This window comes from Phocoena phocoena, chromosome 1, assembly GCF_963924675.1.
Source record: "Phocoena phocoena chromosome 1, mPhoPho1.1, whole genome shotgun sequence".
Taxonomy (NCBI): Eukaryota; Metazoa; Chordata; class Mammalia; order Artiodactyla; family Phocoenidae; genus Phocoena; species Phocoena phocoena.
Window position 1 is genome coordinate 17,853,008 of NC_089219.1, and position 17,188 is coordinate 17,870,195.

General features: G+C 37.4%; 1 protein-coding gene across 3 annotated transcripts in view; it reads left to right on the plus strand.

Moving 5' to 3' along the window:
- Nucleotides 1-17,188, plus strand: part of KDM1A (lysine demethylase 1A) — a 64,821-nt gene that overhangs the window by 25,953 nt on the left and 21,680 nt on the right. For all 3 annotated transcript variants that reach the window (XM_065893124.1, XM_065893116.1, XM_065893108.1), the window contains 6 exons: nt 7,974-8,107; nt 11,139-11,217; nt 11,786-11,878; nt 12,755-12,861; nt 14,433-14,514; nt 15,558-15,652. In XM_065893124.1, the coding sequence (XP_065749196.1) occupies nt 7,974-8,107; nt 11,139-11,217; nt 11,786-11,878; nt 12,755-12,861; nt 14,433-14,514; nt 15,558-15,652 (590 nt within the window). The remainder of the gene's footprint in view (nt 1-7,973; nt 8,108-11,138; nt 11,218-11,785; nt 11,879-12,754; nt 12,862-14,432; nt 14,515-15,557; nt 15,653-17,188) is intronic.

Sequence of the window (17,188 nt, forward strand, 5' to 3'; positions counted from 1 at the left end):
CAGGACTGGGGACATCAGAGCTGTATAGTTGGGGCTTCCCTGGTGGCGCAGTGGTTAAGAATCTGCCTGCCAACGCAGGGGACATGGGTTTGATCCCTGGTCTGGGAAGATCCCACATGCCGCGGAGCAAGTCCACGTGCAGCAACAAAGATCCAACACAGCCAAAAAATAAATTAAAAAAAAAAAAGCTGTATAGTTTTAGAAGCTTTCAAATTACTGAAATAACCTATACGTCTGATAGTCAGCATTTCTTCTTTTCATGCCTTAATTTCATGCTTCACCCTCCACAATATGGCTGTTACTGATTATTTTTTTCCTTAAGGAGTAATTAATTCTCCTGACAGTCTTTAATTTTAGGTTGAGATTCATTAAATGTGAGGATTATTGATTTGATCTACTGTTGTGAATACAGTATTTGTGCCCTCATAATCTATTGTGAATGGATGAATTTTTCTTCTTGTCTCCAACAACAGTATTTCTTAATGTACAGCCCACAGTAGCATTAGACATTTTTGCTTAACCTCTTGTTAACCATTATTTTTTCCTAGATAGTGTTTGGATGTCTTTGTGAAAACAACACCTCAATAGCTTAGTTATAATTTTCTAAGTTACATCTTTACCTGCTTTGTTCTTCTTCTTCTTCTTTTTTTAAACATCTTTATTGGAGTATAATTGCTTTACAATGGTGTGTTAGTCTCTGCTTTATAACAAAGTGAATCAGCCGTACATATACATATATCCCCATATCTCCTCCCTCTCGCATCTCCCTCCCGCCCTCCCTGTGCCACCGCCGCATCCCACCCCTCTAGGTGGTCACAAAGCACCGAGCTGATCTCCCTGTGCTATGTGGCTGCTTCCCACTAGCTATGTTTTCCATTTGATAGTATATATAAGTCCGTGCCACTCTCTCACTTCATCCCAGCTTAGCTTTCCCCCTCCCCGTGTCCTCAAGTCCATTCTCTACGTCTGTGTCTTTATTCCTGTACTGCCCTTGGGTTCTTCAGAACCTTTTTTAGATTCCATATTATATGTGTTAGCATACGGTATTTATTTTTCTCTTTCTGCCTTACTTCACTCTGTATGACAATCTCTATGTCCATCCACCTCACTACAAATAACTCAATTTCGTTTCTTTTATGGCTGAGTAATATTCCATTGTATATATGTGCCACATCTTTATCCATTCATCTGTCGATGAACACCTAGGTTGCTTCCATGTCCTGGCTGTTGTAAATAGAGCTGCAATGAACATTGTGGTACATGACTCTTTTTGAATTATGGTTTTCTCAGGGTATATGCCTAGTAGTGGGATTGCTGGGTTGTATGGTAGTTCTATTTTTAGTTTTTTAAGGAACCTCCATACTGTTCTCCATAGTGGTTGTATCAGTTTACATTCCCACCAACAGTGCAAGAGGGTTCCCTTTTCTCCACACCCTCTCCAGCATTTATTGTTTCTAGATTTTTTTGATGATGGCCATTCTGACTGGTGTGAGGTGATACCTCATTGTAGTTTGGATTTGCATTTCTCTAATGATTAGTGATGTTGAGCATCCTTTCGTGTGTTTGTTGGCAATCTGTATATCTTCTTTGGAGAAATGTCTATTTAGGTATTCTGCCCGTTTTTGGATTGGGTTGTTTGTTTTTTTGATATTGAGCTGCATGAGCTGCTTGTAAATTTTGGAGATTAATCCTTTGTCAGTTGCTTCATTTGCAAATATTTTCTCCCGTTCTGAGGGTTGTCTTTTCATCTTGTTTATGTTTTCCTTTGCTGTGCAAAAGCTTTTAAGTTTCATTGGGTCCCATTTGTTTATTTTTGTTTTTATTTCCATTTCTCTAGGAGGTGGGTCAAAAAGGATCTTGCTGTGATTTATGTCATAGAGTGTTCTGCCTAGGTTTTCCTTTAAGAGTTTGATAGTGTCTGGCCTTACATTTAGGTCTTTAATCCATTTTGAGTTTATTTTTTTGTATGGTGTTAGGGGGTGTTCTAATTTCATTCTTTTACATGTAGCTGTCCAGTTTTCCCAGCACCACTTATTAAAGAGGCTGTCTTTTCTCCATTGTATATTCTTGCTCCCTTTATCAAAAATAAGGTAACCATATGTGCATGGGTTTATTTCTGGGCTTTCTATCCTGTTCCATTGAGCTATATTTCTGTTTTTGTGCCAGTACCATACTGTCCTGATTACTGTAGCTTTGTAGTATAGTCTGAAGTCAGGGAGCCTGATTCCTCCAGCTCCGTTTTTCTTTCTCAAGATTGCTTTGGCTATTTGGGGTCTTTTGTGTTTCCATACAAATTGTGAAATTTTTTGTTCTAGTTCTGTGAAAAATGCCATTGGTAGTTTGATAGGGATTGCATTGAATCTGTAGATTGCTTTGGGTAGTATAGTCATTTTCACAATGTTGATTCTTCCAATCCAAGAACATGGTATATCTCTCCATCTGTTTGTATTGTCTTTAATTTCAGTGTCTTATAGTTTTCTGCATACAGGTCTTTTGTCTCCTTAGGTAGGTTTATTCCTAGGTATTTTATTCTTTTAGTTGCAGTGGTAAATGGGAGTGTTTCCTTAATTTCTCTTTCAGATTTTTCATCATTAGTGTGTAGGAATGCAAGAGATTTCTGTGCATTAATTTTGTATCCTGATACTTTACCACATTCATTGATTTCCTCTAGTAGTTTTCTGGTAGCATCTTTAGGATTCTCTGCAAACAGTGACAGCTTTACTTCTTTTCTGATTTGGATTCCTTTTATTTCTTTTTCTTCTCTGATTGCTGTGACTAAAACCTCCAAAACTATGTTGAATAATACTGGTGAGAGTGGGCAACCTTGTCTTGTTCCTGATCTTGGAGGAAATGGTTTCAGTTTTTCACCATTGAGAACGATGTTGGCTGTGGGTTTGTCATGTATGGCCTTTATTATGTTGAGGTAAGTTCCCTCTATGCCTACTTTCTGGAGGGTTTTTATCATAAATGGGTGTTGAATTTTGTCAAAAGCTTTTTCTGCATCTATTGAGATGATCATGTGGTTTTTCTCCTTCAATTTGTTAATATGGTATATCACATTGATTGATTTGCATATGTTGAAGAATCCTTGCATTCCTGGGATAAACCCCACTTGATCATGGTGTATGATTCTTTTAATGTGCTGTTGGATTCTGTTTGCCAGTATTTTATTGAGGATTTTTGCGTCTATGTTCATCAGTGATATTGGCCTGTAGTTTTCTTTCTTTGTGACATCTTTGTATGGTTTTGGTATCAGGGTGATGGTAGCCTTGTAGAATGAGTTTGGGAGTGATCCTCCCTCTGCTGTATTTTGGAAGAGTTTGAGAAGGATAGATGTTAGCCCTTCTCTAAATGTTTGATAGAATTTGCCTGTTTAGCCATCTGGTCCTGGGCTTTTGTTTGTTGGAAGATTTTTTTTTTTTTTTTTTTTTGCGGTACGCAGGCCTCTCACTGTTGTGGCCTCTCCCATTGCGGAGCACAGGGTCCGGACGTGCAGGCCCAGCGGCCATGGCTCACGGGCCCAGCCGCTCCACGGCATGTGGGATCCTCCCAGACCGGGGCACGAACCCGCGTCCCCTGAATCGGCAGGCGGACTCCCAACCACTGCGCCACCAGGGAAGCCCTGTTGGAAGATTTTTAATCACAGTTTCAATTTCACTGCTTGTGATTGGTCTGTTTATATTTTCTATTTCTTCCTGGTTCAATCTCGGAAGGTTGTGCTTTTCTAACAATTTGTCCATTTCTTCCAGGGTGTCCATTTTATTGGTATATAGTTGCTTGTAGTAATCCCTCATGATCGTTTGTATTTCTGCAGTGTCAGTTGTTACTTCTTTTTCATTTCTTATTCTGTTGATTTGAGTCTTCTGCCTTTTTTTCTTGAGTCTGGCTAATGGTTTATCGATTTTGTTTATCTTCTCAAAGAACCAGCTTTTAGTTATATTGATCTTTGCTATTGTTTCCTTCATTTCTTTTTCATTTATTTCTCATCTGATCTTTATAATTTCTTTCCTTCTGCTAATTTTGGGGTTTTTTTGTTCTTCTTTCTCTAATTGCTTGAGGTGTAAGTTTAGGTGGTTTATTTGAGATGTTTCTTGTTTCTTGAGGTAGGATTGTATTGCTATAAACTTCCCTCTTAGAACTGCTTTTGCTGCATCCCATAGGTTTTGGGTCATCATGTTTTTATTGTCATTTGTTTCTAGGTATTTTTTGATTTCCCCTTTGATTTCTTCAGTGATCTCTTGGTTATTAAGTAGTGTATTGTTTAGCCTCCGTGTGTTTGTATTTTTTACAGATTTTTCCCTGTAATTGATATCTAGTCTCAACACTGTGGTCAGAAAAGATACTTGATATGATTTCAATTTTCTTAAATTTACTAAGGCTTGATTTGTGACCCAGTATATGATCTTTCCTGGAGCATGTTCCATGAGCACTTGAGCAGAAAGTGTATTCTGTTGTTTTTGGATGGAATGTCCTATAAATATCAATTAAGTCCATCTTGTTTAATGTATCATTTAAAGCTTGTGTTTCCTTATTTCATTTTGGATGATCTGTCCATTGGTGAAAATGGGGTGGTAAAGCTTCCTACTATGATTCTGTTACTGTCGATTTCCTCTTTTATGGCTGTTAGCATTTGCCTTATGTATTGAGGTGATCCTCTGTTGGGTGCATAAATATTTACAATTGTTATATCTTCTTCTTGGATTGATCCCTTTATCATTATGTGTGTCCTTCTTTGTCTCTTGTAATGGTCTTTGTTTTAAAGTCTATTTTGTCTGATGTGAGAATTGCTACTCCAGCTTTCCTGTGATTTCCATTTGCATGGAATATCTTTTTCCATCCCCTCACTTTCAGTGTATGTGTCCCTAGGTGTGAAGTGGGTCTCTTGTAGACAGCATATATACGGGTCTTGTTTTTGTATCCATTCAGCCAGTCTGTGTCTTTTGGTGGGAGCGTTTATTCCATTTACATTTAAGGTAATTATCGATATGTGTGTTCCTGTGACCATTTTCTTAATTGTTTTTGGTTTGTTATTGTAGGTCTTTTCCTTCTCTTGTGTTTCCTGCCTAGAGAATTTCCTTTACCATTTGTTGTAAATCTGGTTTGGTGGTGCTGAATTCTCTTAGCTTTTGCTTGTCTGTAAAGGTTTTAATTTCTCCGTAAAATCTGAATGAGATCCTTGCTGGGTAGAGTAATCTTGGTTGTAGGTTTTTCCCTTTCATCCCTTTAAATATGTCTTGCCACTCCCATCTAGCTTGCAGAGTTTCTGCTGAAAGATCAGCTGTTAACCTTATGGGGATTCCCTTGTATGTTATTTGTTGTTTTTCCCTTGCTCCTGCTCCTTTTTTTTTTTTTTTTTTTTTTTTTGCAGTACGTGGGCCTCTCACTGTTGTGGCCTCTCCCATTGCGGAGCACAGGCTCCGGACGTGCGGGCTTAGCGGCCATGGCTCACAGGCCTAGCCGCTCCACGGCATGTGGGATCTTCCCGGACCGGGGCACAAACCCGTGTCCCCTGCATTGGCAGGCGGACTCTCAACCACTGCGCCACCAGGGAAGCCCTCCCTTGCTGCTTTTAATATTTTTTCTTTGTATTTAATTTTTGACAGTTTGATTAATATGTGTCTTGGTGTGTTTCTCCTTGGATTTATCCTTTATGTGACTCTCTGTGCTTCCTGGACTTGATTGACTATTTCCTTTTCCGTATTAGGGAAGTTTTCAAATATAATCTCTTCAAATATTTTCTCAGTCCCTTTCTTTTTCTCTTCTTCTTCTGGGACCCCTGTAATTTGAATGTTGGTGCATTTAATGTTGTCCCAGAGGTCTCTAAGGCTGTCCTCAATTCTTCTCATTCTTTTTTCTTTATTCTGCTCTGCAGTAGTTATTTCCACTGTTTTATCTTCCAGGTCACTTATCTGTTCTTCTACCTCAGTTATTCTGCTATTGATTCCTTGTAGAGAATTTTTTTATTGCATTTATTGTGTTGTTCATCATTGTTTGTTTGCTCTTTAGTTCTTCTAGCTCTTTGTGAAACGATCCTTGTATTTTGTCCATTGTATTTCCAAGATTTTGGATCGTCTTTACTATCATTACTCTGAATTCTTTTTCAGGTAGACTGCCTATTTCCTCTTCATTTGTTTGGTCTGGTACATTTTTACCTTGTTCCTTCATCTGCTGTGTGTTTCTCTGTCTTCTCATTTTGCTTAACTTACTGTGTTTGGGGTCTCCTTTTTGCAGGCTGCAGGTTCGTAGTTCTTGTTGTTTTTGGTGTCTGCCTCTAGTGGCTAAGGTTGGTTCAGTGGGTTGTGTAGGCTTCCTGGTGGATGGGAGTAGTGCCTGTCTTCTGGTGGATGAGGCTGGATCTTGTCTTTCTGGTGGGCAGGACCACATCCGGTGGTGTGTTTTGGGGTATTTGTGACCTTATTATGATTTTTGGTAGCCTCTCTGCTAATGGGTGAGGTTGTGTTCCTGTCTTGCTAGTTGTTGGCATAAGGTGTCCAGTACTGTAGATTGCTGGTTGTTCAGTGGAGCTGGGTCTTAGTGTTGAGATGGAGATCTCTGGGAGAGCTCTCGCCATTTGATATTATGTGGAGCTGGGAGGTCTCTGGTAGACCAATGTCCTGAACTCGGCTCTCCCACCTCAGAGGCACAGGCCTGACATCCGGCTGGAGCACCAAGACCCTGTCAGCCACATGGCCAGGTATGTGGGGAGTTTCTTGCCTTTTGGGATGTCTGAGGTCTTCTGCCAGCGTTCAGTAGGTGTTCTGTAGGAGTTGTTCCACGTGTAGATGTATTTCTGATGTATTTGTGGGGAGGAAGGTGATCTCCACGTCTCACTCCTCCACCATATTGAAGGTCTCTGCCTTGTTATTTTTATTCTCCTAATCTTACTAATGCCTTTCCTTTAAAGTTGCTTCCATTATCAGTGCTTCCAACTTCTTGTTTTATGTGCTTTAAAATGATTAAATATGGATATCTGGTGCCTGTCTTGTTACTTATATAATTACTTCAGTGGTATTGAATTTTGAAACTCTTTAAATTGTTTCTTGATATGTTCAGAAGCTGATGGAAGTATATATTTGTAAGATCATCTTAGATAGAGAGCGCCGAATCCGAACCACTAGACCACCAGGGAGAGATCATCTTAGAAATAAAAGTAAAATATATGTGAATGTTTCTGAGGACATCTTATAAAGATGTACTTAACCATCAGCTTATAAAAATATCAATTTAATACCCAATTTTAAGAATTATACTTGTTATATAAGTTATATATATACTATGTATATATATTACTATATAGTACATGCAGTAAAATATTTTACTTGCAATATGTAGTAAAGCATTTCTAATGTTTCTGCCAGAAAAGGCGAATTCCTTGCTTTCTTTTGTCTCTTCATTGTAGTCTGCTTAGTTTCTTTCACTGCTTGCCAGCACTGAATTATGAGAACTGATGGATGGTGCCATTTATGAAATCATGTGTTGGTTATTAAACCTTAGAGTCCTCTTCATGTTCCCTGCTGTAGTCCTAAAAGAAGGCATGTGATTGTGTTTTTCACTCCATAACCTCTTTTGCTTTCGTTAGTGTATTTTCCTTTACTCTGGTTCTTTAGTTTTAAATTTTATTGTATATTATCAGTAATGCTAATTTTAATTAGAGTATCCTCCAATATTTTAAAGTTTTTTTGTGGATGAAGAAAATATTCTAAATGCCTTGTGCTTTATAAGCTATATTGTTTCACTCATTAGTTAACTGATTTTTGGAATGTTAAGCTGAAAAGAATGACTAAATCCTAAGGATGTTTCAGCTTTTGAGCAAATTGAAAGTTTTTTTAAAAAAGGAAGTGAGATCAGTCTGCAAATAAGGCAAAGCTTTACAGAGGTTCTTCAGGCAAGAAAGGAGTTTGAGGCATAATCATTATCCCTAGTTTTGTGTTCACTTTCACTTTTCCCAGAAGTCCTTTGCTTTTCTTTGTTAGGTGTGGAGGGTGCAGCTTTCCAGAGTAGACTTCCTCATGACCGAATGACTTCTCAAGAAGCAGCCTGTTTTCCAGATATCATCAGTGGACCACAGCAGACCCAGAAGGTTTTTCTGTTCATTAGAAACCGCACAGTAAGTTTCCAATCAGCTTTTTTCCACCTGAATTGTAAAAGGTACATATTACTTTTATATAGAATATGGGGGGGGAAATAGAGAGGAAAGAATTTTTAAGTTATCTGTAATACTATTCCGAGATAACCACTGTTAAAAATTAGGCGTTTTTATCCTCCAGGTATTTTTTTAAAGGTATATTTAATTTTTGTTTTTACAAAATTGAGATCCTACTTCCATGCCTTCTTGGGATCCTTTTCTTTCCTCATAACCTCATAAACACACAATAAGAATCTTTACACACTTTTTTTTTTAATAATTCATTAAAAATAATCACTTTGTCTTTCCTTCCCAGGGTAAGAGAAACCCTTATTCTGTTCTTCTCATCTGGTTCATCTTCCTCCTTTGGCTAAATGATTGATTTTAATGTCGGCAAAATATTTTTTTGTCTGACAGTTGGGTCATACTTTAACTGTTGGGCATTTAAATGTCCATTTTTGCTTATTATAATGAAGCTCTGAACAGCTTTATACATTCTTGACTCTTATCTCTGGTTATTTCCTTAGGATAGAGTTCTAGAAGGAAAACTACCTGGTCAAAAAGTATGAACGCTTTTAAAGATTTGATACATGTTGTCAGATTGCTTCCCAGAGAGGCTGACCCAGTTGGCACCCTCATTACCCTGTCCTGTTTTTGTGATTAAAACGGTGATAATCTGTGCTGCTGTAGTAGACCAAAATCATTTCATTTATTTTCCATTTCTTTGATTACTTAGACTGATCGCTTTTTTTTTTTTTTTTTTTTTTTTGCGGTACGCGGGCCTCTTACTGCTGTGGCCTCTCCCATTGCGGAGCACAGGCTCCAGACGCACAGGCTCAGCGGCCATGGCTCACGGGCCCAGCCGCTCTGCGGCATGTGGGGTCCTCCCGCACCGGGGCATGAACCCGTGTCGCCTGCATCGTCAGGCAGACTTTCAACCACTGCGCCACCAGGGAAGCCCCAGACTGATTGCTTTTTCACATTTATTAGTCATTTGTATTTCTTCTCTGAATTTTTCTTTAATGTCCTTTATTCATCAGAAATTCTTTATATACTATTCAGAACATATTCATTGTACTCTGGAGTGATACAAAGTAGAAGAAATTCATGTTGTAATTTCAGTTATTTTGGATATAGCTCAGAGATGTCTTTTTAGCCACCACTAACGTCTTTATTTTGACCATTACATTGCTAAACTACTGCTAAATTTGGATTGTTAAATGCCATTCATCTAGAGTGATTGGTAGGTTTTTGTAGTACAGAATAAAGGTTCTTTTTTGTGAAGGAAAATGGGTGATTTTTTTAAAGTGAATGGAAAATTCTTAATGTGCATTTCTGAGGCTGATTTGTCTTATAATTGAATCAGCTTCTTTGTGTAGCATGTCAACATTTGTTCTAAGTGGATTTCAGACAAAATTGTCATTTTTTTGTTTCATCCTGAGGGGAGTTTTTACTTTTTACTTGAATTTGAGTGGTGGATTTATAGTGATCTCTGTTTTCTCTGATTCATTACCTGTGACCAGAAATCCAGATTTGGGGAAGGACTAGCCCAGGCTAGAGTTGTGGTCTCTGGCTATAAAACGGAACTTAAGTCATTCTTTCCTGTAAGAATTGTGTCAGTTCTCTCGTGTTAAACTGCATCTTTTGCTTCCAGATTTTAAAATCACAACTTTAGGATTATTCAACTAGAACCTATGACCTGACCTTTATATTATAAGATGGAAGGAGGAAGAAGGCTTGTGTTGAGGAGTGATGGACTTGGGCCCACTGTGTGCTTGAGGAATTCCATTTTCCTTTGACAGTGGCCACAGAGAAAAGCAGAGGGTCCATATGGATTTGGTCATATCTCTTTGTAATTGAATTTATTTACACTTTTTTTTTTTTTTGCGGTACGCGGGCCTCTCAGTTGTGGAGCGCAGGCTCCAGACGCGCAGGCTCAGTGGCCATGGCTCACAGGCCTAGCCGCTCTGTGGCATGTGGGATCTTCCCAGACCAGGGCACAAACCCATGTCCCCTGCATCGGCAGGCGGACTTTCAATCACTGTGCCACTAGGGAAGCCCTGAATTTATTTACACTTTAGTTCCTTCTTTGAAACTTGTTTATGGAGCAGTCTTTATTAACTTTTAGCTAAGATGTAAATATGATGGTATTCAGCTGGTCTTACATTTTGTAGATATATATTCAGTTTGAAAAGAATTCATGTTAGAGCCCATTGATTGTACCATAATATTTTTTATTCCTCATCTTACTGGTTTTTCAGCAGTATTCAAAATGATTGACTCCTCCTTTCTGAAATACACAGCTCCCTTAGCTTAACACATTATTCTAGTTTTTCTCCTGCCTCCCTGGTTGTCTTCTCTGAATGCTTTATAGCCTTATCCTTAACAGGCCACTATGTGAACTGGTTAGAGTTCCTTAAGGTCCTCTCCTCTCTCCCCTGTTTTTTCCCACTAGGAGCCCTGTTCTACACACTTGGCTTCAGTTATCACCCATAAGCAAGTGGCTCTAAACCTTAATTCTCCTCTGAACCCCAGCTATGTATCTAGATGCCAGTCTTTCACCTCCTCTTGTTGTCTTGAAACTTAACTCATTATCTCTTATTTCAGTGTCCCTCATTCAGTGAATGGCATACCAACTCATTTAGTTGTGCAAGCCCAAAACTGAGGAGTTATCCTTTGCACACACACCTCCCCACATATCTGATTGATCATTTGATTTTGTATCTACTCGGTCTCTGGAGTTATCTAACCCAGGTTTAAATTCTTGTTGCTCCCCAGCTGTATGATCTTGGCAAGTTACTAGGCAGGCTAAATTATCTCCTAGCTTCTTTAATAATTCACTCATTTGACATAGTTTTGTGTTTCATTAGTTTCTTTGTCAGGAATATAACCCTTACTGTTTCACTGAAAGGAAAACCTATATTTGAGGATTTAAAGTTAAAAAGATATTTTAAAGTGATCAAATGGTATATGTCTATTTGATTGTAATACAGTTTCTATCATTTAAATACAGTTGCAGTTGTGGTTAGATAATCCAAAGATTCAGCTGACCTTTGAAGCTACTCTCCAACAATTAGAAGCGCCTTACAACAGTAAGTAGTGTGTTCATGGTTCCTTGATAATGAATTTGATAATGAATTTTCATCTTCTTGTGCTATGCAAAAATGAGCCTTGCAGCAAAACTATTTTGTGTGTTTGTAATTGTTTTTCTGATTTTTTAATTGTGTTGACAGGTGAGTGAGTTCAGAGATTGCTAATAATTTCTCCAGACCTATGTTCCAGCTTTAATCCACATAGTACTTTGCTGGCATTCAGCCTGTCTATCTGGCTTTCTCATTTCCCACTTGCCACCAGCAGTCTTGTAAAGTTTCTGCCAAAGTAAATGAGCATAATACTACTTTTAAAAGGGTTGGTTTTGTCCTTCATTTCATCTGTAATGGGATGTCATTTTTAAAAATTCGAAATTATGTGATATGCATTTTGGACTACCACACAGATTAATAGTTCTAAGAATCACTTTTCTAAAGGAGTCACATGACTTGAAGCTTATAGAAAAGATGAATAGAATGACTTCATGATGGAGAAATAGAAGAAGAGTTAAGAGTTTTCCATTTAAAGTGCTAAAAAGATAAACATGTTTTAAAATCCATTTTTCTGTAGGTGATACCGTGCTTGTCCACCGAGTTCACAGTTATTTAGAGCGTCACGGTCTTATCAACTTCGGCATCTATAAGAGGATAAAGCCCCTCCCAAGTAAGGACCTGGCCAATGAATTTTATGGTTTTAAATTAGGTTCCAGCAGGCTTTTTAGCATTTTATTTTGATTTCTAAATCCATATTTAGAACCAAAATATTCCCAAGTTTATCTTCTTGTAAGTCAAATTTAAAGTAAAATCTCTTTGTAAATGTGAATTTCCTATAATTTCTGGTTTGATAAATACTTGGTAAAAGATACTGAATTTCCAATTTAAGAAAAAACAATTAAAGTAAAATTTATGAAAAAAATCAGTTATAAAGTAGGAAGTTTGTTTTCTCTCATTAACCAGTTCTTTAATGCAATGCTAAAGGTTGCATTTTTATTTTTTAAATGCTTTTTACCCCTTTAATGGTGTCTGGATAATGTCTGCCAGGAATCAGAAGATAGGGATATTTTGAGAATTAACACATCTATCTATTTATAATAAATTTATATTTATGCTTTAATAATTTTTCATAAAAGGAAACTAAAGACTGCAGAAGTAGAGCTTAAAGAAAATAGCTTTAAGAATCGATTGGTTGACTGCTCAAATTGTCCTAAGTATAATTGTGAGGTAAATGTGGGAGATTATTCATAATAAATTAACCGAGGGTCACAGACGCTGAAGCACATGGCTGAGGTAATGAAAAAGTAAATCTTAAGATAAAGGGTTTCATTTATGAATTTTCAACATTGAATTAAAGTTTATAAGTTTCAGATATTTACTAATTTGTATTCATATAGTTTTCATATTTTGAAAATAACTCTGAATTGTTACTTTGTGAGACATCATAACATGTTAAGAACCTAGAAATTTTCTTGATAAAAAAATAACAAATAACTCTTAAACCTACAACAAAGTATTTTAATTTTTGTTCATTTTTTAATTTTAGCTAAAAAGACAGGAAAGGTAATCATTATAGGCTCTGGGGTCTCGGGCTTGGCAGCAGCTCGTCAGTTACAAAGTTTTGGAATGGATGTCACACTTCTGGAAGCCAGGGTAAGAATTTTATTTTGGGTTTAGAAGCCCAGCTTAATGGAAATATGGTAAGGAAATTATCTGTTGCAAATTAAGGAATCTTACAAATTGAACTAAACCAAACTGATTTAAATAATACTCAAAGTATTTTGACAGTGTTAACTACATTGGATAAAGCATTTTTGACAGTAAAACTTTGCAGAGTGCTCAGTGAGTATTTAGAGTTTATAAATAATCCATATAGCCCTTTGATGTATATTTTCAGGTCATTGTTTCTTGCAGCTAACTTTCAATTTGGGGGCTTTCTCGGGCATACCCTTTACAGGATGCAGTTATTTTTAGTGGTGGGACAGAGTGAATTGTATTCTGTTTGATTGTAAACGGAAAGGAGTTGCTTCTCAGACAGCAGCCATCTTTTACAGCCTGGTGAAGCCAAGATATTGGCTCCTTATCATTAGTCCTAGAGAGAGAAATGGAAACTGAAAGAGGGTGGGGATGATGGCACAGAGTGGAAAAAAAGAACATCCCATTAGGATGTTACTATTCAAATCATTTTCATGAGTAATTTTTGAGATTTATTATTTTTCAGTGGCTTAAAGACCTCCCTTGACTCCTACCATTTAAAGAAACAAAAACCAAACAAAACACTTCTAACATAACCTGAACAATCTAAAATTTTATAAAAGCTTTCAAAATGTTTTGTGCAGAGCAATCTAAATTGCTTTTTACAAATTCCTAATTTTTTAAAATGTTCTTTTCAAATAGAGTATGGAGAGATCAAAATTAAATAATTCCTGATACAGTCTTACTTTAATATTTTTTTCATTAATTCAGAAAACATTTGTGTGCCCTCTGTCTCCTATGTACAAAGAATACAGCAAGGAATAATGGGATCATTATGATTCCTACCCATGTGTGCAGGTTTTTGTTTTGCTTTTTTTCATTTGTTTGTTTGGAGTTTACAGAGTACTCTCATGTAATCCATGACTGAAGTATCACCGCAGCTCAGTAAGATTTCCCCATACTTGAAAATCTACAGTCAGCAAAGATAACACTTGGGCCTGTGTAGAAATGAGAGGTATTGTCAACAGTTCATGCTCAGTAGACACTCTGCCCTTGGGCATGGGGCTGCACTGGAGAGGCATTTGTCAGATAGATATGAAATCATTCACAGCTGACTTTGACACTGTGGGGCAAGAGTCAGAACATGATGGTAGAAAAATGGCCTTTAGTGTTGAAATTTGTGAACAGATATTTTCTATGTGAGTGGCCCTTGCTCAGCCTGTACAACTGGCGTTAGAGACATTAGGGTAGGTGGCTAATAGTACCAGTAACTAAGTATGTCTTCTGGGTGTCAAATTGTTTCCTACCTCACATAACTTAATTCTGTTCCTTTTATATGTCATTCATTACCTACCACTCTCTCAAATAGTTAAAAGTTCATTTGCTCTTTGTGCTCACATTGTACTCCATGTAAACTCTAACTACACCTTTCTTTTTAAGTTATCAAAGAGCCCTGAGATGGTACCTTGCCAGGTTATTATGGTTAAACTAGAATTTATGACTTTAGCCATTTAATTTCTGAAAAACAGGATCGTGTGGGTGGACGAGTTGCTACATTTCGCAAAGGAAACTATGTAGCTGATCTTGGAGCCATGGTAGTAACAGGTCTTGGTAAGTAGTTCTTAGTTTTGTGCTGTAATACAAGGTCTGAGACTCATAAAATTGTTTAATCTTACATATATATATATATATGTATGTATGGTTTTTTTTTTTTTTTTTTTTTGGCTGCGTTGGGTCTTTGTTGCTGCGCGCGGGCTTTCTCTAGTTGCTGCGAGCAGGGGCTACTCTTTGCTGCGGTGCGCGTGCTTCTCATTGCAGTGGCATCTCTTGCTGTGGAGCACGGGCTCTAGGTGCACCAGCTTCGGTAGTTGTGGCACACGGGCTCTAGAGCGCAGGCTCAGTAGTGTGGCGCATGGGCTTAGTTCCTTCTTGGCATGTGGGATCTTCCCGGACCAGGGGTCAAACCCTTGTTGCCTGCATTGGCCGGCAGATTCTTAACCACTGCGCCACCAGGGAAGTCCCTGTTTAATCTTATATTTTAAAGCTATAGATACAATTTTAAAATATATTGGTTAGGATACTGTTCTCAGTATTAGTGAGAGGTAAATTGACAAATAGTCTTCCTGAAAAGATACATCAATATGAGCATAATTTAAAATGTACATAGATTTTAACCTAGCGGATCCAGTTCTAGGAAATTATCCTAAGAAAATAGACAACTGGACAGTGACGTAGCAGATGTTAGAAACCACAGATTAAAAGATTAAATTATTATACAATGAGAACTATGCAGCCACTAAAAATTATGTAGCTGCATATTAACATGAAATTATGTCCACATTTGTTGCTAAGTTGGAAAAAGATCACAGAACAATACATGTGTTATGATCCTTTTGTATGTATATGTCTGTAATTTTATGCACATAAAATCTAGAAGGGTCTGTAATGTTAACTAATTTTTGGTAATAGGTAATGTTTTGCTTTCTTCTTTATGCTTAACTTAAATATTTATTTTACTTTGGGCATTTTGTTGATATATAATTCATGTACCCTAAGGTTTGATATTTTAAATTTTGAGTAAAAATATTTTTGCATTGAGGTTTTTGTTCTCTTTTCATAGGTATGTTGAATTTAATTGTTGGAGTTTTTTCTAGGAGGGAATCCCATGGCTGTGGTTAGCAAGCAAGTAAATATGGAACTGGCCAAGATCAAGCAAAAATGCCCACTTTATGAAGCTAATGGACAAGCTGTAAGTTGACAACAAACTACTTTTCACAATTTCTTTGGTTCAGTCGAAAACAATTTTGGGGAAATATGTGAATGAATATACACACATATAAATATGAACTGAGAGTAGAAATGGTGTGACATTATTGTGATTGTTTCTTAACTCTGAGCTGTATAGGAAGGGGTTATACATGCCTTTTTAGGCATTTATCTTTAAATAATGAAGATTAGGCTAGCTAGCCTGTTGAGTTTTTTAGTTTTTGATGGGCTAATAGCGAAATGGCGGTACTAACCTGATGCTTAGGTAGGTAAAGGTGTTTGTTGATCAGAGGCCTAGGAGCTTCCTGTGGTTGGTATGATAGTGTGGAAGTGATATTCAGTATGGGAGAGTGAGAGTGTTTTAACAGCTGTATTACAGGTTATGTAAGTCAGTCCTAATTTTTAGGGGTCTGTGAAACTCAAAAGTTTGTATTCAGTAGAATTTTTGCCAACTCCCCTGTTAGGAGTGAGGGAGTCTACAATTCTCAGGCTGTAAACACACTATCATCTTTATATTTGAAGGAGGAGAAGCTTGCTATGTATATGGCAGTTTAGCCTACTGTTATTAAAAGTGGTTAGATTCCGACTCCAGAATTTTGTGTGATAGGTCCCATGGGACATCCTCACCTTTTCCTGTCTATCTTTAGGATATGCAGTTCATATCAGAGAAGTACAAACTTTTAGGAAATGTTTTGGTTCCCATCCCCACCATTCTGGATCCATATTTCCTCCCAGGGCTTTTTGGGGGGTGAGGGGAAAGGGCGGGCAGCCTTCTGGCAAAATAAACGAAGTAGAAAGGAAAAGGATGAAGTAGAGGTTAATTCAACAATTCTATAAACTTCTATTTACCCTGCAAAGACCTGTAAAAGATAAAGAGATAAGACAGTCCCTGCCATGTAAGACCCCGTAGTCTGGTGGTACTTGTACACAAATAATTATCTTTTCCCACCTTTTTATTATAGAAATTTTCAAACATATACAAAAGTAGAAAGAGTACTATAATGGACTCCCATTTTTCCAGTCTTGTTGAGAGCAGGGGAAGTGACATGACCAGGTAGGTGTTTAAGGTAGATAGACAGTAATTTAGAGAATTGAATTGAGGAAGCAGGGTCTCTGAAGTAGATACTACATTAGTCCTCAAGAAGTAATGGAATCCAAACCAAAGATTATCACTGATCTTGGAGACACTATCTTTTTCTTTAGACTTTCCTGAATGTAGAGCAGGTTCATTTAGTCTTTCTAACAGTAAAAAGTGAGGGTTTTTTTCCTAGTAGAGATATCCAAAGAAATTGTCTGCTTTCTTGGTATTAGATAAGCTGTAAAACATTTTTTAAAACACTTGTCTCTAAATAACATACCAATATTTGCTGAAGTGTGGCCTATAGCCAGCTGCCAATCCATGAACTCTTGGTTACTAGTATGGGATGAGATTAATATCTTGTGCCAGAATGTAAATAAACCACATCATTTAACCACGATGTTTGTTCAGATGATGACTTTTTTTTTTTGGTAACAAGAC